General features: G+C 47.4%; 1 protein-coding gene across 1 annotated transcript in view; it reads left to right on the plus strand.

Annotated features, from left to right (window-relative positions):
• The window catches only part of PCTP (phosphatidylcholine transfer protein), a 436,827-nt gene that overhangs the window by 368,126 nt on the left and 41,205 nt on the right, over positions 1-27,496 (plus strand). The window contains exon 5 of the mRNA XM_069654937.1: positions 7,499-7,566. Within this exon, the coding sequence (XP_069511038.1) occupies positions 7,499-7,566 (68 nt within the window). The remainder of the gene's footprint in view (positions 1-7,498; positions 7,567-27,496) is intronic.

The raw sequence follows: 27,496 nt of genomic DNA on the forward strand, positions 1-27,496 counted from the left end.
GCACGTCTCACAATGGTCAGGGCGGAGAACTCCGTGCGGAGGGCCCTGAGGCGGGCCGAGTGCCTCGGGGCAATCCGCAGGGGGTTGGAGGTGGACACGTCGACGGCCCTGCAGACCCTCGGGGCCATGGAGGAGGACCGCCTCCGGGACATTGAGCAGGAGTTCGATGATGCCCGGGACATCCAAAAGTGAGCCGTCAGACTAGCCCGCTGCCCTTGTACATAGTTATGTAGTTAGTGTTAGGTTTCCTTTGTTTTTTGATTTATTTTGGACCTTTTGGACATTGGCCACATTTTTGTATATAGTTTATTTTATTAGTTAGTGTTGTTAGATAGGTTTCATTTCTTTTGTTGGGATAATGGACCCTGGCTTCTTCGTCTGTACATAGTTCACTGTTGGATTTTATTTTTCTTTCACAATTTACCCATGGAGCAATGACTTTCAATTATTATTTCCCATTGGATTTTCTTTTGTGGACAGTGCCTTTGGACACCATTACTTTGGATTATGATTTTTGGTTTTGCTTTTTTTCACGGACATGCTTCTTTTCATTTTTGTACATTCCCATTTCTGTTTCTTTATTTTTGAATATATTTATGTTTCCTTTAATACATATTTTTTTATCGAACTGCAATGTGTAGTATCATCTCATTGGTTTCATGCATATCATGATATGGGTTTTGAGATTCACTGACACCCATTGGGTGTATGTGAGGGACATGTGTTTGTTTCGAAACTTGCAATTGGTGTTCTGTCATGTAATTGCCATTTCTGAGTGGGTGGATGCAATACTCGGGTGGGTGTTTTGCATTTGTAGGCTGACCATAGGCACCAGGGATCTAGATTGTGATGACATGTTGGCTGGGGAACATGAGTTTGGGCCTGCTGGCAGGTGCCCCACAGTGCTGGGGGGTGGGGGTGGTGGGGACATGAGTTGGACATGGGTTGGGGCCTGCTGGCAGGTGCCCCACAGTGCTGGGGGGTGGGGGTGGTGGGGACATGTGTTGGACATGGGTGGGGGCCTGCTGGCAGGTGCCCCACAGTGCTGGGGGTGGGGGTGGTGGGGAACATGAGTTGGACATGGGTGGGGGCCTGCTGGCAGGTGCCCCACAGTGCTGGGGGGTGGGGGTGTTGGGAGACATGAGTGGGGGCCTGGTGGAGGGTGCCCCTGCACTGCTGGGGGGTGGGGTGGTGGGAGACATGGGTGGGGGCCTGGTGGAGGCTGCCCCTGCCCTGCTGGGGGTTGGGGGTGGTGGAGACATGAGTTGGACATGGGTGGGGGCCTGGTGGAGGCTGCCCCTGCACTGCTGGGGGGTGGGGGTGGTGGGAGACATGGGTGGGGGCCTGGTGGAGGGTGCCCCTGCACTGCCGGGGGGTGGCGGTGGTGGGGAACATGAGTTGGACATGGGTGGGGGCCTGCTGGCAGGTGCCCCACAGTGCTGGGGGGTGAGGGTGGTGGGGACATGAGTTGGACATGGGTGGGGGCCTGGTGGAGGGTGCCCCTGCACTGCTGGGGGTGGGGGTGGTGGGAGACATGGGTGGGGGCCTGGTGGAGGCTGCCCCTGCACTGCTGGGGGGTGGGGGTGGTGGGAGACATGGGTGGGGGCCTGGTGGAGGCTGCCCCTGCACTGCTGGGGGGTGGGGGTGGTGGGAGACATGGGTGGGGGCCTGGTGGAGGGTGCCCCTGCACTGCTGGGGGGTGGGGGTGGTGGGGAACATGAATTGGACATGGGTGGGGGGCTGCTGGCAGGTGCCCCACAGTGCTGGGGGGTGGGGGTGGTGGGAGACATGGTTGGGGGCCTGGTGGAGGGTGCCCCTGCACTGCTGGGGGGTGGGGTGGTGGGGAACATGAGTTGGACCTGGGTGGGGGCCTGCTGGCAGGTGCCCCACAGTGCTGGGGGGTGGGGGTGGTGGGGACATGAGTTGGACATGGGTGGGGGCATGGTGGAGGGTGCCCCTGCACTGCTGAGGGGTGGGGGTGGTGGGAGACATGGGCGGGGCCTGCTGGCAGGTGCCCCACAGTGCTGGGGAGTGGGGGTGGTGGGGAACATGAGTTTGACATGGGTGGGGGCCTGCTGGCAGGTGCCCCACAGTGCTGGGGAGTGGGGTGGTGGGGAACATGAGTTGGACATGGGTGGGGGCCTGCTGGCAGGTGCCCCACAGTGCTGGGGGGTGGGGGTGGTGGGAACATGAGTTGGACATGGGTGGGGGCCTGCTGGCAGGTGCCCCACAGTGCTGGGGGGTGGGGGTGGTGGGGACATGAGTTGGACATGGGTGGGGGCCTGCTGGCAGGTGCCCCACAGTGCTGGGGGGTGGGGGTGGTGGGAGACATGGGTGGGGGCCTGGTGGAGGGTGCCCCTACACTGCTGGGGGGTGGGGGTGGTGGGAGACATGGGTGGGGGCCTGGTGGAGGGTGCCCCTGCACTGCTGGGGGGTAGGGGTGGTGGGGACATGAGTTGGACATGGGCGGGGGCCTGGTGGAGGGTGCCCCTGCACTTCTGGGGGGTGGGGTGGTGGGAGACATGGGTGGGGGCCTGGTGGAGGGTGCCCCTGCACTGCTGAGGGGTGGGGGTGGTGGGAGACATGGGTGGGGGCCTGGTGGAGGGTGCCCCTGCACTGCTGGGGGGTGGGGGTGGTGGGGAATATGAGTTGGACATGGGTGGGGGCCTGCTGGCAGGTGCCCCACAGTGCTGGGGGGTGGGGGTGGTGGGAGACATGGGTGGGGGCCTGGTGGAGGGTGCCCCTGCACTGCTGGGGGGTTGGGGTGGTGGGGAAAATGAGTTGGACATGGGTGGGGGCCTGCTGGCAGGTGCCCCACAGTGCTGGGGGGTGGGGGTGGTGGGAGACCTGAGTGGGGGCCTGGTGGAGGGTGCCCCTGCACTGCTGGGGGGTGGGGGTGGTGGGGAACATGAGTTGGACATGGGTGGGGGCCTGCTGGCAGGTGCCCCACAGTGCTGGGGGGTGGGGGTGGTGGGGACATGAGTTGGACATGGGTGGGGGCCTGGTGGAGGGTGCCCCTGCACTGCTGGGGGGTGGGGGTGGTGGGAGACATGGGTGGGGGCCTGGTGGAGGGTGCCCCTGCACTGCTGGGGGGTGGGGGTGGTGGGGAACATGAGTTGGACATGGGTGGGGGCCTGCTGGCAGGTGCCCCACAGTGCTGGGGAGTGGGGGTGGTGGGGAACATGAGTTGGACATGGGTGGAGGCCTGCTGGCAGGTGCCCCACAGTGCTGGGGGTGGGGGTGGTGGGAGACATGAGTGGGGGCCTGGTGGAGGGTGCCCCTGCACTGCTGGGGGTTGGGGGTGGTGGGAGACATGGGTGGGGGCCTGGTGGAGGCTGCCCCTGCACTGCTGGGGCTGGGGGTGGTGGGGACATGAGTTGGACATGGGTGGGGGCCTGGTGGAGGCTGTCCCTGCACTGCTGGGGGGTGGGGGTGGTGGGAGACATGGGTGGGGGCCTGGTGGAGGTTGCCCCTGCACTGCTGGGGGGTGGGGGTGGTGGGGAACATGAGTTGGACATGGGTGGGGGCCTGCTGGCAGGTGCCCCACAGTGCTGGGGGGTGGGGGTGGTGGGGACATGAGTTGGACATGGGTGGGGGCCTGGTGGAGGGTGCCCCTGCACTGCTGGGGGTTGGGGGTGGTGGGTGACATGGGTGGGGGGCTGGTGGAGGCTGCCCCTGCACTGCTGTGGGGTGGGGGTGGTGGGAGACATGGGTGGGGGCCTGGTGGAGGGTGCCTCTGCACTGCTGTGGGGTGGGGGTGGTGGGGAACATGAGTTGGACATGGGTGGGGGCCTGCTGGCAGGTGCCCCACAGTGCTGGGGGGTGGGGGGGTGGGGAACATGAGTTGGACATGGGTGGGGGCCTGCTGGCAGGTGCCCCACAGTGCTGGGGGGTGGGGGGGTGGGGAACATGAGTCGGACATGGGTGGGGGCCTGCTGGCAGGTGCCCCACAGTGCTGGGGGGTGGGGGTGGTGGGGACATGAGTTGGACATGGGTGGGGGCCTGGTGGAGGCTGCCCCTGCACTGCTGGGGGGTGGGGGTGGTGGGAGACATGGGTGGGAGCCTGGTGGAGGGTGCCCCTGGTGGCTGGGGGTGCAGGGGGACATGCGTTGGTGGGCAGTAATGCAAGTTGACATGTGGGTTGGCTGGGGGGCATGGCCATGGTGGATGGGGTGCCTGCAGGACATGTGCAGGGTAGGCCCCTGTGGTGTGAGCCACCTGCAGGGGCCGTGGAGGGTGTAGAGGGAACACCTGGGAGGACCCACACGTGCAATTCACGTGTGGTGCTCCCCGCGCACCCCTGTCATACACGTACCCTGATGGAATCGCGTGCGATACTTTCCGCGCACCCCTGATATGCACGTACCCTGCTGATATCGCATGTGAAACTTCCCGCGCACCCCGAAATACACATAGCCAGGAGATTTGCATGTGTAACTTCCCGCGCACCCCTGATATACATGTACCCTGCTGACTTCACGTGTGAAACTTCCCACGCACCCCAAGATACACGTAGCCAGGAGATTCACGTGAGTAACTTCCCGCGCTCCCCTGATATACATGTACCCTGCTGACTTTGCGTGTGAAACTTCCCACGCACCCCAAGATACACGTAGCCAGGAGATACGCGAATGGAACTTCCCGCGCACCCCGAAATACACGTAGCCAGGACATTCGCGTGTGGAACTTCCCGCGCACCCCTGGAATACACGTACCCTGCTGATATCGCATGTGAAACTTCCCGCGCACCCCGAAATAAACGTAGCCTGGACATTCGCGTGTGGAACTTCCCGCGCACCCCTGGAGTACACGTACCCTGCTGCTATCGCGTGTGATACTTCCCGCGCACCCCGAAATACACGTAGCCTGCACATTCATGTGTGGAACTTCCCGCGCACCCCTGGAATACACGTACCCTGCTGATATCGCGTGTGAAACTTCCCGCGCACCCCGAAATACACGTAGCCAGGACATTCGCGTGTGGAACTTCCCACGCCCCCCTGATATACACATACCCTGCTGAAATCACGTGTGAAAATTCCCGCGCACCCCTGATGTACACATACCCTGATGGAATCGCGTGTGGAACTTCAAGCGCACCCCTGTGATACACGTACCCTGCTGAAATCACGTGTGGAACTTCCCGCGCACCCCTGAAATACACGTACCCTGCTGAAATTGCGTGTGGAACTTCCAACGCACCCCAGAAATACACGTACCCTGATGGAATCGCGTGTGAAACTTCCCGCGCACCCCTGAAATGCAGGTACCCAGCTGAAATGACGTTAGGTACTCCCCACGCACCCCAGTGATACATGTAGCTCGCTTGCCGTGCTGGTACAGGGTTAGCGCAGCCCTTTGCGCTGGATTGGGGATTTTGATGGCTTTTCCCTGCGCGAGAGGCGTTCTTGGGGGCGTAACTGGCGCTGCTGCAGGGTCGCTGCGCCACTGTGCGCCGCGGCTGGTTTTGGTAGCTGGAATCCATGAATACGCTGTGCGCGGAAATGGGTTTTGGCGCACGCAGCTGGCGCAGGGATTCGCACGCGCACACTGTGCGCCAGCCGCGTGCGCCACTTGTGCGCTGAATTCTATGAATTACCCCCTTAGTGTTGTTTGCTCAGATAAAAATATAGCCATGCTATGATATGATATGATATGGCATTTGTAACGTGCCTATACACAAGTGTTTCAAGACTCTCCAACAAGTCAAATTGAGAGTCAGTCTGCTCTGACTCTCCAACAAGTCAAATTGGTACCCAACGCTGCTGTGGTTTTGTCCTCCCAGCCAATGGGAAGGCTCGGAGCAAGGGCATTATCATACGGTAATCCCGCCGCTCTGAGCCTCCACAGGCCCGGAGGCTGCCATCTCCCCTGCTGGGGGAACAAGGTAAGTGTGTCCACGTGCCCCCACCCTCCTCTGCCACAGATTTCACCGACTCCCACCCCACCCCACTTACCTTCTCTTTTCTAGTCCTGCGCCGGAAATAGTAGTGTTCCCGACGCATCCGCTCCTGATCTGTGACATACCGCCATGGAAAGGGAGAAGGGATTATGTAGTTTCTTCTCCCTGTTTCATGGCGCCCATCTTTTTTTCAGTGTTTCACAACTTCCAAAAAGATTCTATTAATACCCCTGTCCAAAGGGGTGAGGTACTGATAGCAATAAGCACCTTGCGTGGGTGGCATTACCGCTTCAGGTAATGCCCCGGGACCTGCGTTAATTAACTATGGGCCCGGGGATTTACCTGAAGTGGTAATGCCCTCCCAGCTAAGGGCTTATTGCTTAGTTGGTTCGCCCGCAACAATCAACTCCGAGAGAAAATCCCTAGAGCATGTGCTGCTGCGTACAAGGAACTTCATCTTACTGTACAATAGTAAAGATGTTCTGAGAAAAGCCGCAGGGGAGTTTCTGTCTTGCCAAACTCCTGATTTCTTGAAATGCTGTATTTCTGCAAAGTATGGTAAGGATTAACAAGCAGTGACAAATTGGGCCTCAATATAAGTTCGGCGGTGCAGAAAAAAGGGGTAATTCCAATAATGTGCCTTTTTTGGATGTGGCCATACATTTAGGGGTGAAGTGTGGGATTTACTTCCAGAAGATTTTGGGGTAAATCTTCCAGCGGTAAATCTGCCAGAAATCCCAGTGGATTGCTAAGGACACCAAAAATGGGCAATTGCCACCCATTGTAATCTGGTGGTAAACCCACAAGACCAAATGGCAGTAACGATAATCGAGTTTGGCAGTAATTCAATAGATTTACTCCTGCGTTCACACCAAACTCGTAATGAGGCAGAGTCAGTAATTTTGTTGTTTGCAATTATTTATTGAATTTTCCATGTATAGCCATTATTGCTGTAATGTGAATAGTTGGGCCCTACATGCACAAAAATTACTTTAAAGTTCGAAAAATACCTCCAACTTCGATTTTTCAGATGCTTAATTTTAATAAAAGAAATAGTAATTAATAGGTATGAAGAGTTAAAGTATGTACTGCATTCATATTTATATATGTCGAAACTGCAATTGGCAGGCTTTGCCAATGCTTGTTGTGAGTTTACCTATTATTGCTAATCTCTACAATGATGTCATCCTGGAAAAAACAGAAATCACTCTGGAATCACAACATGCATGTGGTGAAAGTTGTGGAAACATACACACATCTTGGTGACCATTTACTACAAGCTTGTGGTAGCTCACTCTAAAAAGTTACTATACTATACAAAATTAATTCATTATTTCGTCAATGATAGTCTGTTCATAGGACTGTCATCATGGATCACCGTTTGATGATGCAAACAGGCTAAACCTTTTGGCTCATGTTCTGCAAAGGCCATGTTTATTTATACAGGGTGAGCTCCATGCTGGAAGTAAATGGTTTAAAAGCAGCTGATTAAACATGCTTATATACATTTTTTCTCCAAGTGTTCTTTGCACCACAGTACAGGATGGAATAACTGCATACGATAAACCCTATTTTATATTTTGTTCTTTTTTTTAGTGTACATGTACTACTTTGATAACCCAGGTGGAATGATTCCTTCCTGGTTAATAAACTGGGCTGCCAAGGTAAGCATAATTAATATCATAATAGTGTATTTTGTATCATGTAAAATGCAAGCTGTCGAAATGCAATACGTACATGAACATTCAACTTATAGAAAAATACTAATTTATGCAGTAAAAGGCAATACATATGCATGTATTTAACAAGAAAAAAAGTATGGAAACATAGCTAATTGTTTTCCACTGAATACCAACATAAAGAAACAATGAATTATTCATTGCATTTTCATTGATTGTTTTAATTGATTGAGTTTTAGCATGTATTAGCTTCCTGAACCACTATTTTTATGATAGGAGTTCTCTTTGGTTTGCACCCCTAGATATCTGACAGACAAAAACATAGGTCAGCTATTTGAAAATGAGAGGTGGAGAAGAACATTTAGATGTCATGAAGGTGGATATACATCAACATTGCTAAAGGAATGGTGAGCAACGGTTTTGCTCTTTAAGGAATACCTAGGGGACTTAACAATTGCCTTGGCAGACACATCTCCTGGCCTAAGCGAGTGGTCGGAACGCCCACACCTAAGCGCAATGGGCCACATTTCAAGTTTGGTGGCATTTGTGACAAATTAACTTCTGGGGCACCAGTGATCCAAGGATGAATATCGGTTTCAAAACCATCAATCAGCCCCTAACCTCTAGAACACCAGAAAAGATCTGAACATATTGGAAAACACAAGCAAATTATAAACCTCCTTGTCCAGTTTTGATAAAGTGGACGGAACGGCAGGCTTATCTCCAAAAGGGCGTGGATCGTTGGTTAGCAAAAATGCAATTATTACCCAATGATAAATGGGACTGTCCAGTCAAGGTTGTATAAACATATCTACTTTATTATCATCACAACAGACAGTTCTAGCACACTACAAAATAAAACCCACCCTGTAAAGGAATGCAGAGGACAGACAGTTTCAAAGACGGAAAAGGTTTGCACTCTGGATACTGACAGGAGCGTAGTCGGCATAGTAATTAATCGCAATAGTTAAAGGATACTTAGTTACAGCAGCAAGGGGTCGTAAAATGTCACTAGGGGCCTTTGGAGAAGGACCAGGGGGACAGAACCACATGCACCTTGTGCCATAGGAGTTCTTGGTGCTCTACAGGGCCGAGTCTGTTTCAGGGTGATTTGCAGCTTCTGCAACAGAGTTCAAGATGAGAGACAGCTTCAGGTATCAGGCGGCAGGCAGTTCGGCGAGCGAAGCTGGATGGACAGCTGCAGGCTTACCTACATGGTGGCCCTGGGACAAGAATCGGTCTCTCAGTGCTGGTCAGTGGCTCTGAAGCACTGGTCGAGGTGTCTCAGACAGCTTTAGCGACTGCCGTGCAACAACAGTCATCAGTGCAGTCGGTTGCAGCTCGCATGTCTCCACTGGCTCGAAGAAAATGTCCTTTAAGGCAGGTGTATGTAGATGCCTGTCTATGCACTCCCCCTAGCTTCTTCACTGGGCTTGTGTTGTCCCTTAAGACAGACGGCCCAAAGCGGAGGAGAGTGTTGCAGGCAGCTGCCATGTTCTTGGTTTGGTTCAGAAACACTCTGGCACTTCCCATCTAGGAAGCTTGCTGCATAGCCTAGCAGGACATGCTCTATGCTGACTGGGTACCAGTTCGGCAGCTGCTGGAGGGTCTTCTGAATTTGGTATCTCCCGTTGTTCCCTGGGAGATGTTTAGGGTCCAATGATGAGTTCTTCTTTCTGCTTCTATTGAAGCCTTCAGATGATCTGCTAAAAGAGGGGTTCAACCCTCTTGTAAAACCAAATGGACCACAGGGATTGGTGTAGGTGAAGCCTACCTGAATGAACCAATCCTGGGTCCCCACCAATGGTCTCCTGTATGCATGAGGTCATAACCAGAGTGCTTTGCAACAGCAAAGGTAGAGAGGTGAAAACATGTAATACTAAGTCCCACCCATCTTCCTGTCTGTTGTGGATCAAAGGGTCCCTCTGGTTAATGGAGCTCTCTCTGGTTCCTGATTAAAGCGGCAGGTCTCCCTTGAAGCTGTGGCAAGCCCAGACTTTCTGGCTCCGACAAACCACATGCTTGTACCTTCTGAATGGGGTCTCCTTTGCTGAGATGATTAGAGTAAACATGCAGTGCTAGATGGAATTCATTGAAATAATCAAAACAACAAAAAATCGGGCAGGAGAAAATGCTAAATACGGCAATGAAAAAAAGAATTAAAAATAAAATGTTGAGTAAGGGTAGCGGGTGTTGTGGGGGTGTCCCCTGCACTCTTTACTCGACAATAATGGAAATCAGGGTGGCGGGGTGTCCCCAGCTTCCCTAAAAAGGAAAGAGCCGTGCAGGAAAAGAGCTGTGCAGAGGAGCAGCAGGTAAGTGATCTGCAGAGGTAATAATGGATGGTAGGGGAGTAGAAGGTGGGGGATAGCCGGTGGGGGTGATGCATGTGATTATTTCATAACGGCCATTTCAAATTCGTCATTTTCGAATTCAACATTTTCGTGTACGAAATAATCACATACATCCTTCAGAGACATGACATGTCACTGTCAATCGATACTGAGGGCGGGAGCTGGCTTCAGATTGACACATTGCATATGAAAGGGTGTTGGGGTTTCCTGTCTTCTTTGTTAGCCTCTGCAGCCAGGCACCATGTGGGCCTGTTTGAATGATTAAACTCTGATTTTTATGCAAATGCTGCCACCAGCTACAGGGCTCAAAAAAGGATGGGGTGGATCCATGGTGCCTTTGTTAGTTAATTAGGCTGGCCATGGCAAGGGCAAGGTTAATTAGGCTGGCCATGGCCGTGGCAATGTTTGGCCCTCCCCTTCTGGCGATGCATTGTGTACTCCACCTGTCACATCCCAACAAAATATACGTGTACGGATGATAGCACGCGGGCAATGTGCTGGTCTTGGAAGCAAGACCACGCAGAGCAACAGAGGTTTCAATCACAGGTCCAAACGCTGGTATGAAGCGTGTTATAAAAAAAACCTATTAAAATATGACCGGGGGACTGCGCCTGTCAGCTGTGTCCACCCAGAGTACACATGTCTATGCGAATGTCATGCAGTGAGCATAGGAAAATGTGTGAAGATTATCCCCACACATTTTCCGGAGCTTGATCTACCATCATTCAATTTCATTTGGTCTGCGAAAATCCCACCAAAAGGATTTACTGTTTCTGCCACTTGGTCCGGCAGATTTATGGACAGATTACAAGTGGTGGTAGGTGGTGTTTGTCACCATTTATTGGAGTCCCTATGACTCCATGGTTTTTTTTTGTGGAATTACCACCGGCAGCAATGTAAAAGTAGCGGATTTACCCTCAGCTTTTTGATGAAAGTAAATCCTCCAGTTCACCACTGAAATTGTATTACAGCAGTGCAGTTATGTGGAGGTCATGGAATTTCTCCTCTGTTCCGCCATTATTTTACCACACCGCCATACTATTAATGTGGCCCGGTATATCTTGGATGTACACCCTTTTGTAACCCTTCTTTTATCAATGTGCAGCACTGTGGCATTGCTTATGACATCGGCAATTACATCACTGGAAGATAGAACACACTTATGAAACCTCAGATGGCATCAGTCAGGATATCATATACTAAATCTCTAAAAACATCACTTATGGCCTCCTCAATAATACAACTGGTAACTTACCAGTGAGGATGAAATATTTCTAACTGTATTTTGAGACTTTGAGTGATGTACATCTGAACTAGAACTCCCTCTAACATTTCTGGATGTTGCTAAAACTTTACTACCACAGCTGATGGACATAAGAATCTACAATGTCAGATACAGTACAGCAGGGTTATGCAACCTTTGGATATAGGATGTATGACATTACAACTTCCTCTTGCCCTAGGCAACAGGAAAGGTCCATGGGAAACATGGGGCCTCATTACGGCTTTGGCGGTAGCAATGCCCTTAATAAGGGCATGGCTGCCACCAAAACCGGGTTCGGGTTCCCTGAATGGGGAATTACCGGGCCATTCCGAGATTGGAGGGCCCGGTAATTCCCCCTACTGGGAATCCGGGCCCGGACCTTCCCCATTCCCATTTGAGCCCCCATAGGGCTCAATGGGAATGGGTGCAGGGAGCTAACAACGGGCCGATTACGACCGGCCCGTTGTTAGCTCCCTTGTCCCCTCGCGGGACCCGGTAAGGACGTCTGGTAGAACCGCCTCGTAATGAGGCGGAATGGGTTTAATGGGTCCGCCACCATTAGCGGCACCCGTTAACCCATTCCGCCAGGGTCGTAACATATGCCAAAATACAGGTTGAGATCCATGCACTAGAAAGATTACAACTTATGTCAGTACAATAAATTACCTATTTGTGTGCTCATAACCCCATGTTCTTGCAACATGAAACAGTTTTTAACATGGTTGACATTTACAGGCCACTATCATTTGGCATGGTAAAGACCTACCTTTGGCTTTCTTCTACTTACAGTAAGATTGTTGTGATTTATACAATACAGTGATTTGGGAAGTTCTTCTTTCTCATGTAAGTTAGTAATCTTTGGTGGACTGGTGCAAGGTCATAATTATACTAGTCCAAAACGTCTACTTTGCATAGTTGACAGATTTAAGTAAAAAGTGATAAAGGTTGTAGTGTATCAGTTCCAGGTAAATAACCATTCAATACTAAGTGACTCAGGTGCCATGGTTGTAAAGTGACAGTACTTTTAAATGTAAACATTAAACAAGCCATGCACTTGAACACATACTCTAATGTAGAAGCTGCAACACACTTGTCAAATGGTGCATTTCTCTTGCTTTCCCATGAGATTGGCAGTACCAGTTTTAGCATTGCTTATGTCATAAGTGATTTCATATGTCATGCCATCGACGATAGCATTTGTAATCTCATCAGTGTGCTTAGGAGCCCACAATGAGGGGCTCATTGTTAAGGTGGCCTTATTCTTAACACCTACTGAATTTCATGAACTCAGCACCTTAATATCACTCCAACTAAAGTCTGTTCTCTGAATTTCAAGGGCTTTGTTTACTCTACTTATTCACCTTAATTAGCTGTGAATTTATCTGAAAAGTGTTCTATGAATGTCAAGGCTTTTGTTATGCTATGCCTACCACCATCTGTAGCTTTGATTATTCTGGTATCATAGCTGATTTCATCTTCTTTGTTATCAATGTGTGTTATTAAGCTACGCATGTGAGGAATTGCCATCTGGCCAGAGTGCAAAGCCGTGGCTTTTTTATTTTTAATAATGAATAAAATGATGCAGGTAATTCCATCTCTGAAAGGGTAATCTGGGGATCAGATTTCCCTTTTGTAGCTCCATGCCAAAAGCATAGTGAACTTGTGCCCTGCCCTAATAGCAGCCTGATATAACACTCCTGCCATACCAGTGGCAGAGAGCAGGTTCAAAGGTCACCTGTGCCTATTTGATAGCTGCAGCGACAGCCACAGTGCCCACTCGACATCCGTAGAGATGCATTTAAGACATCCCCTCCCGTACCAAAACTATGATGATCATAAGTAACCCATCATGGTTGCAGGGTAAACTCTAAAATGAAGCTATGTCTGAGTTTAGGCATAGTGCATAACGTTACTTATGATCATGACCACCACATCGAAATTGATATTATATGTGTCAACCCCTGTGATTAAGCTCTGCTGTGGAAGGTGATGGCCATTATAAATGACTTACATCATAAAATGAATTATGGGAATTTTTTGTTGGGAATCAAAGACCATCCCCTGTCTAGTTGCTCACTATCTTTCACAGAGGAGAAATATCTAACACATATCAGTCTTTGTCCTGCCCTAGGGCAGTCCAGCACCGAAATGCTAAGCAATTCTCCTCTGAACAAGAGTACGAACAGCAACCCCAGACACGTGTTTCAGTCTGGTTGGACCTCATCAGTTGGGTGGAGTTGTGCCTCTCTAAGAATAGTGAGCAAGGGGTCCACGTCTGGATTCCCCTAGTAACCTAGGGTGAGACCCAAAGTTAATTAAATATGCAAATAACAAGGGGGTTCTGGGAGTCCCTCTGCTGGACTTTACTCCTGGTTACAGGAGACTTTCCCAGAGTCTTTAGCTCACTATCTTTCACAGAGAAATATCTAACACATATCAGTCTTTGTCCTGCCGTAGGGCAGTCCAGCACTGAAATGCTAAGCAATTCTCCTCTGAACAAGTGTACCAACAGCAACCCCAGACACGTGTTTTAGTCTGGTTGCACCTCATCAGTAGGGTAGAGCTGTGCCTCTCTAAGAATAGTGAGCAAGGGGTCCACGTCTGGATTCCCCTAGTAATTTAGGGTGAGACCCAAAGTTACTTGCATACGCAAAAAACATGAGGGTCGTGGGAGGCCCTCTGCCAGACTTTAGTCCCGGTTACGGGAGACCTAGCCAGAGTCTTTAGCTCACTATCTTTTGCAGAGGAGAAAACAGACTTTATTTTTCCTTTCCCCAGAGGCATTTTCTTTTTACAGAATCTCATTTTTTTAGTACCCCATTCTTCGCTCAGGCCTGTAACTATGGGCCCCGGGGCATTACCTGAAGTGGTAATGCCCCCCCCCTGCTTGGGGCGTATTGCTTCATTAGAACATTGGTTACTATCTACCAAAACAGAAATAAATATTGGAATACATCCCAGACCATTGGATTACAGCTCAGAAGCTACATTACCTATAGTGTACCAGGGTGTTCCAAAAGGACTGCTTAGCCTGCCTCAAAGTTCATACTTGCAAAATAGAAGGTACAATCTTTTCATACTTCTATATGCTCACTGCATGAATACATTTCAATGCATTTTACTATTTACATGCTATTATGCATAGGGACTGTTAGGCAGAATCCTGTGCAGTTCCCTTAGGGAGCACTACAGAAGATTAAGACTACAAGTATATGCAATAAATCCCCTTTGGTATCAGTCTATACCACAAAGATTTAGTCGTTAGCTGTGGCTAAGCAGTCAGACTTACCTCAAGAGGGAGATGAGCAGTGTTCAGGGTTTACACAATAGGGCTACAATACTATGGAACAAGGAAACACTGACCAAAGCTTTGTATCAAAAAGAATATATATATTTATTTTACACACTCTTAAGTTCACACACAAATCACTATCCTTAAAGCAAGTTAAAACAGTCATGAAAAGTATACACAACTCCCTATTTAAATTGGAGACAAGTTTGAGCAAGAGTGAAAATTAAGCAAAACGGCACAGGGTTAAACCAAGCAGAAATGGCACTCTAACAATTTCTTCAGAGGGAGGGAAAGAACACGTTATACAGGTTTAGACTCCTAAACACACCAGCAACACTTCCCAATTGGATTGTGAACAAGTTAAGCAAGGCAGGACTTTAGCATCAACAGTACTTTGGTGAAAACCGCGCAAAATGGCACTTCAGCAATATATAAATGGGAAAGAAAGGTGGTTATAAGAGTTTAGGTGCACCAACACATTTCTTGATGAGAAACAATCTAGAGTAGGCAGTTGTGACAGATTTAGCCACAGTCAATAGGCCTGTGCCAGAGTCAATGGTACAAGGCAAAGTGCCTAGGTTAAAAATGTTCTAGTAGCTGCAGTCAAGTTTTTGTTAAACAATTGAAAAGGCGGTTACAGGACGTAGAAGGATAATATTAGACGAAAAGACGGCCAGCCCAGAATATAAATAAAGGATTTAAAACACCTTTAGCAGTACCCAACGAAACGGGAGGCCTGGCGGAACAATGTACCTTGAAAGTGGAAGAGGCTCCTGCGGTGGCAGTAGTTCCTGGCAGTTCCTGCAGTTCGGGAGATCCAGCAGAGGAAGAGAGACTCTCGTCGTGAAGGAAGGTCCGAGTTACTGCACTGCCCAGGGATGAAACCAGCCACGGTGCTGCCAAAATGGAATAAAAGCTACGCTCCTTTAATCGTGGTCGTGGTGGAACTGTGCCTGGCTATCCGGTCTCCTAGTGCTTGGCACTGGCGATTTGACCAAGGCAGGTCCTGGAAGGCGATTGGTGAACTGGTTGACCCCACCAGCTCAAGGGAAGAAGACTCTTGCAGGTGAAGATCTTCTCGAGTCGTTGGAGAAAAGTGGTGAGGATCTGCAGCAGGGCTTCACCGGTGGTTCAGTCGTTGCAGATGTCTTTGGTTTCTCTCCTCTTCAGCTTCTTAGTTCCAGTGGCAACTTCTTGTCCTCCAGTCCTCAGGACCCTGCTTTTATGCAGAAAGACCCCATTCATACAGCCTAGCTATCACTCACACAGTGGGGTGGCTATCCTGGCGGGATATCCCCCCAGCCTATCAGGGCAGAGTGCAACTTGGTTTGCCTAGTTAACCCTGTCCAGGGTGCCCTTTCCCTCTCCCACACATCCTGTCTACCCCACACTCAGTGGCGCCGAAAGGAGGGCTTCTGTGCAGAAGCCCGCCAAAATGACGAACAAAGGATCCCCGACCTGGGTTAGGATTTCAGAGAAAGACACGAGAAAGAATTAATATCAAAGATCTGGCAATAAAAACCTACTGGAGTAAAGTTAATATTAAAATAAACCGGCGATATGTTAGAGGCCGTCAGTAAAAGTGGTAGCCTCGAACAATGGGAAAATCCCATAGGAAAATAATCGTGGTTGAATATTTACAGTAGTAAACACTGCCACCAGCCAGAAACTTTGGAGAGAGGGACTGTACGGAACCCCCTCGAAAATGAACACCAGGAAAAAACTATTAACCCGTCCCAGTACTTCCATAGTAAGATGGGTTGTACTGGTTTTGTTCATAACTATTGACTAGTAAAGTCAATGGTAACTTTACATGCCCTGGGAGACAGTATTCATTCCCACGGTATGGAGTCTATGTTTGGGGATCGCTACGACACCCCTGTGTTACTGCGCTGAGGGTGCTGTGTAACACACATGTAAAAAGATGATACCTATGAGGGTGAGAAAAACCCCATAGCCCATAAGCACAAAAATAGGCTGAAATATACATCAAAATACAGCTAAGAGTGGGAAAAAGAGTCTCACTCTTAGAAGGAGTAAAACAACAAACCCCTGAAATCCAGCAAAGCTGCTGGGGGACTCTATAGGTGAGGGAAATTAGCCTTAGAAGAGAATGCTCCCTAACAGGTACTACACAGCTTGAGATAATGCTGAATCTCATGCATGGCTAGGATACAAAACAAACTGAAAGGAAGAGCGTATCTAGCAGTGCTGCCCGAATCTGGTTGATGCACCTAGCTGTCATGTGCAGATCAAAATTGTGTTTAATCATTGTACAGTATTTGGAAAAATGTGGCAATAATTACAAATATTCAGGGAACCCCTTTTACAAGGTATGTCACGAAAATAGGGATTAAACCACAATGTATATGTGTTTTGCGATTAATAACGAAAAATAAAACCCTGGGTAACTACATCATAAACCATATTTTCTCCAGCAATTAGGTATTTTGGAGGCCTTAAGCTTTCTGAATTAAAATGTGTAAGCCATTTTGCCATACCATTTTTCCATACCAAATTAAGTAATGGGCATTTATTTCATAATGTACATAAGAAACTGGGGTGTAGAGAGTCTGAAACTAATTCCTTGACTATAGTGAAAGAGTAAGACTCTGTTATCCACACTTTCCAAAAAAGTAACAGAATTCCTGAGACCAAGCCTTTTAAATAATTCAACACCAAAAGATGTCCAATTGTATATATCCCCATGCTAGCTGCAGTCCAGCACCGAAATGCAATGGCAATTCCAACCTGAACGAGAGTACCACCAGCAACCCCATACACGTGTTTCACCCTTGTTGGGGATCATCAGTGAGGTGAAGCTGATGCCTCTCTAATAGATTACAAACCGAGAAATCTGTCAGTGTTCTCAGAGAAATCTGAGTGATTTTTGTTTTTGTTTCTAACTTTATTCTAAGAACTATTTTACCATTTTAAATCAAACATTCAATGCCAATGTATGTGTTGTTAATACAGAGTATATGATCTTATTATCTAGAAACGTATTCCTGTTTGTAGTTCAGTGCATGCCTGTGTGAATTGAAATGAAAACAGTAGAGAGACCACAGCAGGCAGGTTGTGTTTTCCTTTCCTTAGACAAACTTCGTGTATTTATTTTATGCATTGTGGGTGACTTCCCCAGCAAAGTATTGGAACATTCTTAATTCCTTGATTTATTATTTTAAATAAAATGAAATATTCAGTTTAAAACAGCCTGTTTCTTTTCCCAGATTGTGGGGCGGGATTGTTGCATTGGAGAGGGTAAGGTGGGCAGGGGAGTATTAAGTGGGTGATGTTCTTCCATAAAAATAATACTTAGACAAATATATGTCATTACATTACCAATACCAGGGGAGGTTTCCTGGGACATACCTTTCGTAACAAAGGGAGCGTGCACTTCTTTAAATCTAAGGGACCAAATGTTAAGAGAAGCAGGGATTGGGAACACATTTTAAGATCGAGACTGAGCCCTCCGGGGAAGACCTTGGGGCAGAGACCTTTCAATATACTTATTTTTCTTTCAACAACCTGTTTTGTTATTAAAACTCTAGTTATGCTACTGTCTCGTGGATTATCTGACAAGACATACTGACATACTGATTTGAGCACAGATGCTGCCTTAATAGATGATGCCCACTCTACACCCAAATGAATTGTCTCAGACTACTTGCCACTACTTACCTACCCATCCAAACTATGACTGAAAAAGAAATGTATATCCTGCTACATAAATAAATTAGCACGAACAACCACTCTCAATGCTACCAGTCCAGTTTCCACCCAAACAAAAGCACAGAACATCCATCATTCAGCTCATTGAAGACACACTCCAAAAAGAAGATGTGGATTCTTGTGTACTGCTTGTTCTTGTCCCTTCTGCTATATTTGCTATTGCCAGTGATGAAGCCCTTATGTTCACCACACACATGGGCTATTGATGTCATACCTCTATGACAGGAAGCACCTAATCTACATATTACAACCTGATCTTGCCAGCACACCACCACTTATTGTTTACCCTAATGGCTCATCTTCTCTCCTATCATTTTAAAAGCAAAAATAAATCCAGAAGTGGGTGGTGTACATGCATCTAGATGAATTCTCACCTTGTCTAAATTGCTCAGCTTCACCATCAACACACATCTTAAACTGCCTGGTATTCACTAACAATCCTCTGGAATATGAAGTGTTTTCTGCCCACAGGAACTTCTGTTCAAGCTCTGTCCAAGCATTCACACTTTCTCGCATTGATGTTGGCAACATCCTATTGACAGCCTTTCTAGCCATCATATAGACCCCGCTGAAAGCAAACCATCACTAAGGCCCAAGTTGTCAACAAATATTGCCCATTCCTCTAGCCCTGGGAGGACTGCACATAGTCCCACTTCATATATGCACCTTCGAAATAACCTGCACCACTTTCAACATCTAACATGCTATCCTCCCTAGAATAGGAGCATCAGCTATCCTGGGCCTATGTGGCACCCATAGCCAAGTGACTTTGTGCCTCAAAACAGTCACTGCAGAAAGGAATAACAAGCCTTCCTTTGTAAAATTCCCATAATCTGGAACGTCTTTTCAGTAGGATTGGTCAGAATCAGCAATATGGCCAGGAACTAAAAACCCTCTGTTTCCTACAACACACCTTTACCCCTTGAGCACCCTTCCTCTCCCCTACTTTACTAATGTTCTCCCTTATATTACTTTACTGTTTCCCATCTAGGTTTTCATTTTATGACTCCATGAGGTTCTCCCGCATTGTATAGGCTATCAACTTGCTCAGTAATGTTGGGAGACTGTCATCACGGTAAAATGCTATCTTCCCATCACCTAGCTCTCTGAGTACATGAAAGTGGTTGTTTATCTGTCTCTAGCATCACTATTGTGACAAACCTGAGGACATCATCACAGTCTCTTCCCTGGTATCCTCGGCTCAGGTGGCCAGGGCATGGCCATCGCCTTTGGATCCAGTCCCTAGGGCTGGACAACTGCGGCAGGATAACCTGAGTCGGGGATCCTTGGGGAGTGGAAAGGGGTTGCCCAAGGGTGAGATGTGGTTTTCTCCCCTTCGCAGATATCCATCACCCTGCTCTCCCTCCGTCTCTGCAGAACACCATCATTCTTTGTTACGCTATCCACGGGGGCGCCACACCATGCTGGATGGAGCTCTAAGCGATATCCCGGACCCCTCTCTGCTTGTCTATGTGCCAGATGTTGGGTAGCGCCTATAACAGTAGAATGGAGAGTTAAGATACTGGTTCTGTGATGGGTGGACTCCCACCTCCCTCTTGTCCAAATCCCCTCCCTTGGGGTTATTGCTCACCTTAGGTTTTTGTGCATTGATCTCTCTGTCCTGCGTCTCTGTGCAAGGGCGCGTGGTTGGTGCGGGCGTTCTGTGGACCTACTTGCTTCACTGGTCCGTGTACCCTTATGTCGGGTCCAGACCGGCTATGACTCGACTCTGCTTGCTGTCTTCCAGGTGAGTTATATTGTCTTTTCCATCTTTATTCAGTCTCTTTCTTTCCCTCCGTTGCACTTGCCACCTGCTGGACGTACCTTACCTACTGTTATTTATTCTATTATCCCATGTACTCCACTGTACCCCCCTGTGCACTTTCTCCTTCCCCCTTCCCTTGCACTTGCGCAATCTGAATGACACCTGGTCTAGTATGATTGTTGTCTGTATTCCTTTTGTTCCCCCTCCCTTGCCTCGTCGCGCCTTGAAAGACTTGTGTATAGGTGCGTTATAAATGCCATATCATATCATAAGAATATTCTACATTCTCCTCTATATGGCTTTTGTCAATCTTCCTCCATCGTCTTGTGTATCTATTAGCATGCATATCGCTCAATGTTGTACCCCTTCTCAGAAACTACATACACAAAGTCTGGTGGTGCAACCACCTTTCCTGTAGACGCTATGGTTTCAGAAACCTAAAACAAATTCATTATTTTTTACTAGCCCTAACATGTCAAAGATGAGAAATAAGCACCATAACCTTTTAAGAAGCAAGATCCAAGAAATGTCAGTCACAAGTGCAATAAGATCAATACAAATGCAAAAATGATGACGTTTTTCCAATAATGGAAATCCTGTTTGCTGAATGTTTATGAACCACCATATCCACAATCACTTCAAATTGTACAGCTCATTAACAATCCCAAAGAAAACAAAAATGGGATGCACACGTTAGAGAAACATTTGTACATTCTATTTCGATTGATAATGTACATGAACATCTGGGCAGTAGGGCACTCATTACAGGTTTACCACAAAATCGCTGGTAATTCTGGCATTCCAGTATTACTGTTACCTGCAGGCCAACTGCTGGAATTACCGGCACGTCTGCGGGTGCATGTACACCCCTGTGCCGGAAACGGTAATACTGGTGCGCTGGAATTACCAGCATCGACAGCAATGCGCCAGTGTTCCTGAAAGAAATGTGGTTAAAATACTTATACCATCACCAAAAGTGCCTTAATCACTGGCGCCGGAATTACCAGCACCAGAAATAGCATGATTACAGGATGGGGAAGCACACTGGCGGCCATTTTAAAAACTCAATCCACATTAAATCCCCCACTTCCTGCTGTCATCCACCTCATCTGAAAGTGCAGACAGTTTCCTGGGAGGGGCAAATCATGAGTCCCGGAGGTCTGGCTTCGCAGGCCGAAGATCACAGAGCTGAAGCTGGTTGCCATTGCGGACACTGTGGTCATGCATGCTGAGGCCCTCTTTGGGGCTGGAAACCACAGGTAGGCCAGATAAGGAAGATGGCTATCTGTCAGGAGGTGGCCGACAAGGTCACAGCCGATGGGACTGTCCCATGCACCCTACATGACTGCCACAGCTGTGGGACGATTTGCAGCAGAGGGTCTGAAACCTCCTGGCCACACATAGGAGGGACTCTGCTACTACATGAGGAGGGACGGTGGCACACCTGACCCTCATGCCCTGGGAAGAGGCGTGCAGCTCCATCTTGAACATGGTGATGGTGGTAAGTACAACAAACAACATGCAAATGCAAATGTTGATTCCAAATACATGCATCCCCAGTCAGAGAAAAGAGAACAGGTCCAACACATGTCAGTCACAGCAAATGGGCCAACCACACACATGTCAGGGGTTGTGGGCAGATGTAGCCATGCACAAACACATAGCCAAAATACAGAGCCCCACACATGGACACTCCAGTGACATCAGCCTGGAGCACCTCCAGGTCCATGGTAGCAGCAATGAGTGGGAACATGGTTGTGTTGGAAAGTTCTTCCGGAAGGTGTGGACCTTAAGTACTAACCCTGTGTGCAATGGGTGCACTTGGGTCGATTGGGTTCACCTGTGACTTAATTTCCCTCACCTGTGTCCATTTACTGGCTACTCTGAGGCTATGTTATCTTCTCCTTGGTATTACCGGCAAATCCATTCTCACGATTCCATTGTGCCAGTATTACTGGTGCAGTTTTCCAGGGTTGTCAGTGTTTACTTTGCCGGTATTTCCTGCACTGGTAATTCCTGGCAAGGTGGTATCTGCGTTGGTGATTTTCGGCATCTGTGTTCCTGCAAAATCATACTTTGCTGGACTGGTAAAAGTGCCCGTACACGGTATTACCAGCACTTTTACAGCACTTTTACCATTTTCTGGCAACGTTGTAATAACCTCCCTCAGACTCGGACTCTAAAATCTAATCAAAGAAATAACAGATACAAATCAAATGGACTTTGTGAATAGCAGGTGTGGCACCAAAGACGTTAGGCACCACCTGCTGACCTTAATCACCAAAAAGCCTCCGACACTGTGAATACTTAAACAAGGTTCTGAAAGAAATTAGTTAATCAAGGCTGATATTTAATTATTGACATAAATGACTTGGCTGCAATCAATGTTAATCTAAAGGCAGCAAGCATTGTTTCTACCCATCATGTTTATTGATTGGAATGGCTGGTTGTCGACATTGAGTAGAACTTGCATATCCAGGGCATGGGATCTTTAACACACAGAACTATGCTACTCCTTATTACTGAACCTTTCTACTCCTTATTACTGAACCTAATACACTAATGGGACACAATAAAGAACATTTCCAATTTTGTAAAAGCTACGCATATATTAACTAAATGACTTTTTTGGTGGGAATCAAAGACCATCTCCTGTCTAGTTGTAATTATCAAAACAAATGTACAAATAATGATCCTTCTCCTCGAATGCAGTAAATGGCTATTACGTCCTAATGCTGCCTCTCCAATGCCCTTCAGCTGTGAATGTCTGTGCATTGCTCTGCTGATCAGATATACCTCTAAGTACAAACATGTACTAGTTCAAACATATATGAAAGTATATGACATGTTGTGTTTTGTCCTTGAAAGCATAGGATTTCCCACTGACAAGTAAACCATCAGTAGCTTGAAGGCAGCTGTCAGTGATATTTCTGGCATGCTTATGTCTGATTGTTCTGTATTCTACCATCGTTCCATTTGTCTCTCAAAATGTAATGGAACACATTTTGCATATTCAGAAGATGTGACACCCAATGAATATCAAATAACATGAAGATGCAGGAATGTGCAGACGACAGTGGTCTGCTCTGGTGACCTGTTACCTGCTGCTTGTGCTGGAACAGATCATTATGTGGAAAGTCTTTATTCCATTTCAACTGATCATCTGCTTCAAATTCACCCGTACAGTGCGGAGCACGCACGGAGTGTGCAGACGAGTGGGGTCGGTTGTGGTCTGCTGTGTTGCAGTGCTGTGAATGATGAATATCTGTGTAAAGGTAGGATTCTGCCTTCTATGAGACCGTAGACTGCCAGAGCTAAAACTGTCCTGCCGCGAGTATTGCTTTGTGTGACATGATAAGATCTATCTAACAAGAGTCATTGGTGTTGGTGTCGGTGAGCATGTTTGACTTTTTCTTTTGCTAAAAGTTACTGACACCAGGCTACGACGTCTTGACCAGGCAGGGGCTCAGTGAAACCGATGATGGATGCTCTGGAAGTGGGACGGATCCCCCACACATGTAATAAGCCTCACTTACGAAGCGAAAATATGTCAACAAAACGAGCAACCCTAAGATATCAAGGAACTTGTGTTAATCAAGGCAGTAAGAACAGCATGGAGGCCTCGGCTAAAGAGGGCAGAGAGTTCTTTGGGCGGATCCAGTTTTCACCATCGACGAGTAAGTCTTGCAGGGTACTTGTACTGGTGACTCTATGTTTAGCCATTTTGAAAATGCAGTGCGTTGAACTTTGAAAAACCTTAGCACACCGGAGGCGTGTATTTTTTAGCTGGGTTAATTACCGTTGCAAATGCAGAAAATGGTCAAGGTGGGGCCAAGGAGGGGTCAAGGGGTGAACCGCTCAGAGATCAAAGCGTGGAATCAGACTGAGAAACCCTGGTATGTAAACCATGTCATTTATTGAAGCTCGGGCCAACCGATTCCACATTGACACCGACATCTAGCCACGATAATAATTGCAATAATTGCAATTTGACACAACATACTGTGCCTAACATAGGTTTTGGAAACACATTGACGGCACTGGGGATGGAAAGGAGTATAAAAATGACAGCGGGTCATACCAAAAATAAAATACCGGATCAGCATTTGTTAAATCTTAAATTCAGTGAAGGTGGTGGTAGTGTAGTGGAACGAACAAGGAGGTGCCTGGCTCTGCCTCATTTAACACGGTAATGGCTATCTCAGTATGTGGGACAGTCATTAATAGTGATGAAATGCGCAAAGCGGCTCCTGGTGACGATACACCTGAGGAAGGTTTTGCATCAGAGCAAGCGAACAGCATGGCACAATTAGGGACTGAAGTTCTGCCTTTGCATGTTTTAAAAGACCCTTACCACAGAACAATATCTCAGAGTTTGTGGAAAAACTCTTCATTAAAAAACTTTTTCTATAAAGTTCTGAAGGCAAGCAAAACGAGGCCTTCTTCTGTAGATCCAAACAAGAAACCCTGTGTACACGCATGCAGTGTGGGAAATCTAGTAGAAGAGATCACATATTTGGAGTTGCTTGAGTCAACTCAGCAACTAGAATCCGAAATTGCTGTTGTTGTGAATGGTCAGAAAGCCAAAAAAAAGGAAAGGCTTTTACCTCTGCCACTTTCGTTAACCACCGACCTTATGCTTCAACAAACTATTATAGTTGATGGCAAGATTGCAGGGCCATAAAACCTTTCATTGGAAAACCGCAGCTATGCCTTTCCTGAAGAAGGAGATTGCAAAGATAACTAAAGCCATGATCACGGAGCAGTCCTTTCCAAGATCGCTGACCGATTGGTCTGCAACCAATGGGGATGGTAGGTACAGACGCTGTGTAAAACAAGAACTGTTGGCTCTGAACCTCAGAATGATGAAACAAATGAGTATCTATCTGTTCAAAATAACAACATAAGTATTGCTGAACGAGAGAATTGACTCAGCGAGATGAAGGCACACTATGATGGAGAATCGGATAAAGAGCCATCTGAGAGCTCTTATACCACCGACACCAGTGCTCAGCTTGACTGTGAAAATAGAAGAAAGAAAATCAATGTCTGGTATTGTAACGGGCATGAAAACCATCAATGCCAGTGCCAGGGAGTCTGCAGTGGTGGCATTGACACTGGCACAATGTCTGCTTTGAACATCACGTTGGCACCATTTCTAACATTATGTGAAGTCTTAAATGAAACCCTGAAGAACCATTCTTCAATGTTATCTATGATGCATTTAAAGCTTATCTTTGAAGGCTTCCTGCCAAGGGCAACATGGGGAAGAGCACGATAAACTCCATGAAACTATTACAAAATGTTCTGGAGCCTTTCATTTTTTAGCGTTATAATAAAAAGACAAACACTGATATGCAAATGGTTATGCAGCTCCACCTCACTGATGAGGCCCAACAAGGCTGAAACACGTGTATGGGTTTGCTGTTCGTACTCTTGTTCAGAAGGGAATTGCCATAGCATGTCAGTGCTGGACTGGCCATGTGGGTGGGACAAAGACTGATATGCAAATGGGTATTTCCCATCTGTGAAAGGTACAGTCAGCAAACAGCAATGGCTGCAAACTCTCATAGTAGGAAAAAACCACAGAACAGGTTATCATGCCATGGTCTTTCTGGAGAGAGGTTCCTGCTACCTTTTTTGAATAATAAAAACGAGTTACAAATGGATCAATACAAGCTCCATGAGGAAAAAACGCTTCAATTGAGTACAGAGAAAGTAGGTAAACCTCGTGATGTGTAGGTGAAACCCCGGCAAAGGACTGCAGAGATACGGAGACCTGAAGTCATTTGAATGGGGGCACCGGACGAAATGACAAGTTGACCCGCAGACGACCCACCAAAGTTTGCGATAGCTTTGCTTGTTATTGATTTCTGGTCCCATGAAATATAAGCAGAAGAGGACGAGATCAACGTGGTGGCTAAGAAAGGAGTATCAAGTGCCAAGCTTAACCAGGATGTAGAAGATCTAAGTAGGGAGGCTTCAGCTCCAAAGGATTCTATCGCAGGAGATTACCCTATCTTTAAAAGAAATAAATCACAGACAGCAAAACAAGTGCAACTGCCGGGGAAAAAACAAAAAAATTGAACAACAGGAAAAAAAATGAAGTCAAATGACTCAAGAAAATTCTTGAGGAATTTAAACATTACACCAACACCAGCAAAGCATTAACCTAAAGGGAACACCACAATTAGACATCAAACATAGTAAGATAGTTGAACCGTGGCTGGAAGATGATGATCTCTTAGACAACAGCATTCTTATGACTGGGACTGCAGAGGAATCTCCTACGGCTTCTGCAAAGCTTTTGATGGATCTATCAATGCACCTGACCGAGGAACAACGGACATCTATAATATAATAAACATCTATACAAACGTCAACAGACGTGTATAATAAACCAGAATGCCCCATATACAAAAGCAAATGCTAAGCATAAGCAATTGATTAAAGAAAACCCACTGAATGGGTCTAAAAAGTATAGAAGGCTGTATGTGGGTTATGACTCTGAGATCATAGATCACTGAAGGTCTCCAGCATTCCTAAAACTGATGCAAATGCGCCAGAAGCTCACCAGTTCTGATACATCACAGAGTGGAATTATACCAAGGAAATCTATAGCCTATGATCAAGTAGAGAAAGTGGCTGAGTTGGCCAAAGACGAAACCTTCCCCTTTGTAATAATGGAAAAGAAATGCAGGATGATAGGATGAAAGGTTTCAGCACAAAGTAAAATGGAGCGAAGTGCAAATAAAGTAGATCCATCAAGAGAAGGGCATTCAGCAACCTTTTTGAAGATGCTTGATGCACATTAACACTGTGTAAGCCTTGAAAGATTGTTTTCAAAGGCCGATGGTCTAAAGATACAATGGGCCTCATCACGAGTTGGGCGCTAGCCCCGGCGGTATTACATTACATATATGCAGTAGAATGTCATCAGCATATAGGTCTAGTTTATATTCTTGGTCTCCTACTTTAATTCCCTCCACCCTTTTGTCGAGCTCAGCTTCTGCGCCAGTGGTTCGAGGGATAGTACAAATAATATGGCGGATAAAGGGCAGCCATGCCTGGTTCCTCTTTCTAATGAAAAGCACCTTGAATAGCCACCGTTCACTGCCATAGAAGTCTTGGGGGCTGCGTATATTGCTTTGATGGCGCGTCAGAGTTTGGGTCCAAGACCTATCCAGACTAGAACCCTCTCCAGGAACCCCCAGTCCACTCTGTCGAAGGCCTTTTCAGCGTCAAGTGACAGGAGGGTTGGGTGGTCGCGCCTCCCCTGTGCCTCATGTATCAAATGTAATGTTTTCCTCATCGTGTCCGCTCCCTGTCTTCCCATTACAAAGCTGACTTGATCTGTGTGTATTAACTTAGGTAGATGTGTTTCTAATTTGGCCGCTATTACTCTCGCATATATTTTGGCATCTATGTTGAGGAGTGATATGGGGCGATACGACCCACAGTGTTTTGGGTCTCTACCTTCTTTTGGGATGACCGTTAGAAGGGCCTGG

Source organism: Ambystoma mexicanum, chromosome 3q (genome assembly GCF_040938575.1).
Source record: "Ambystoma mexicanum isolate Mex_15411 chromosome 3q, UKY_AmexF1_1, whole genome shotgun sequence".
Taxonomy (NCBI): domain Eukaryota; kingdom Metazoa; phylum Chordata; class Amphibia; order Caudata; family Ambystomatidae; genus Ambystoma; species Ambystoma mexicanum.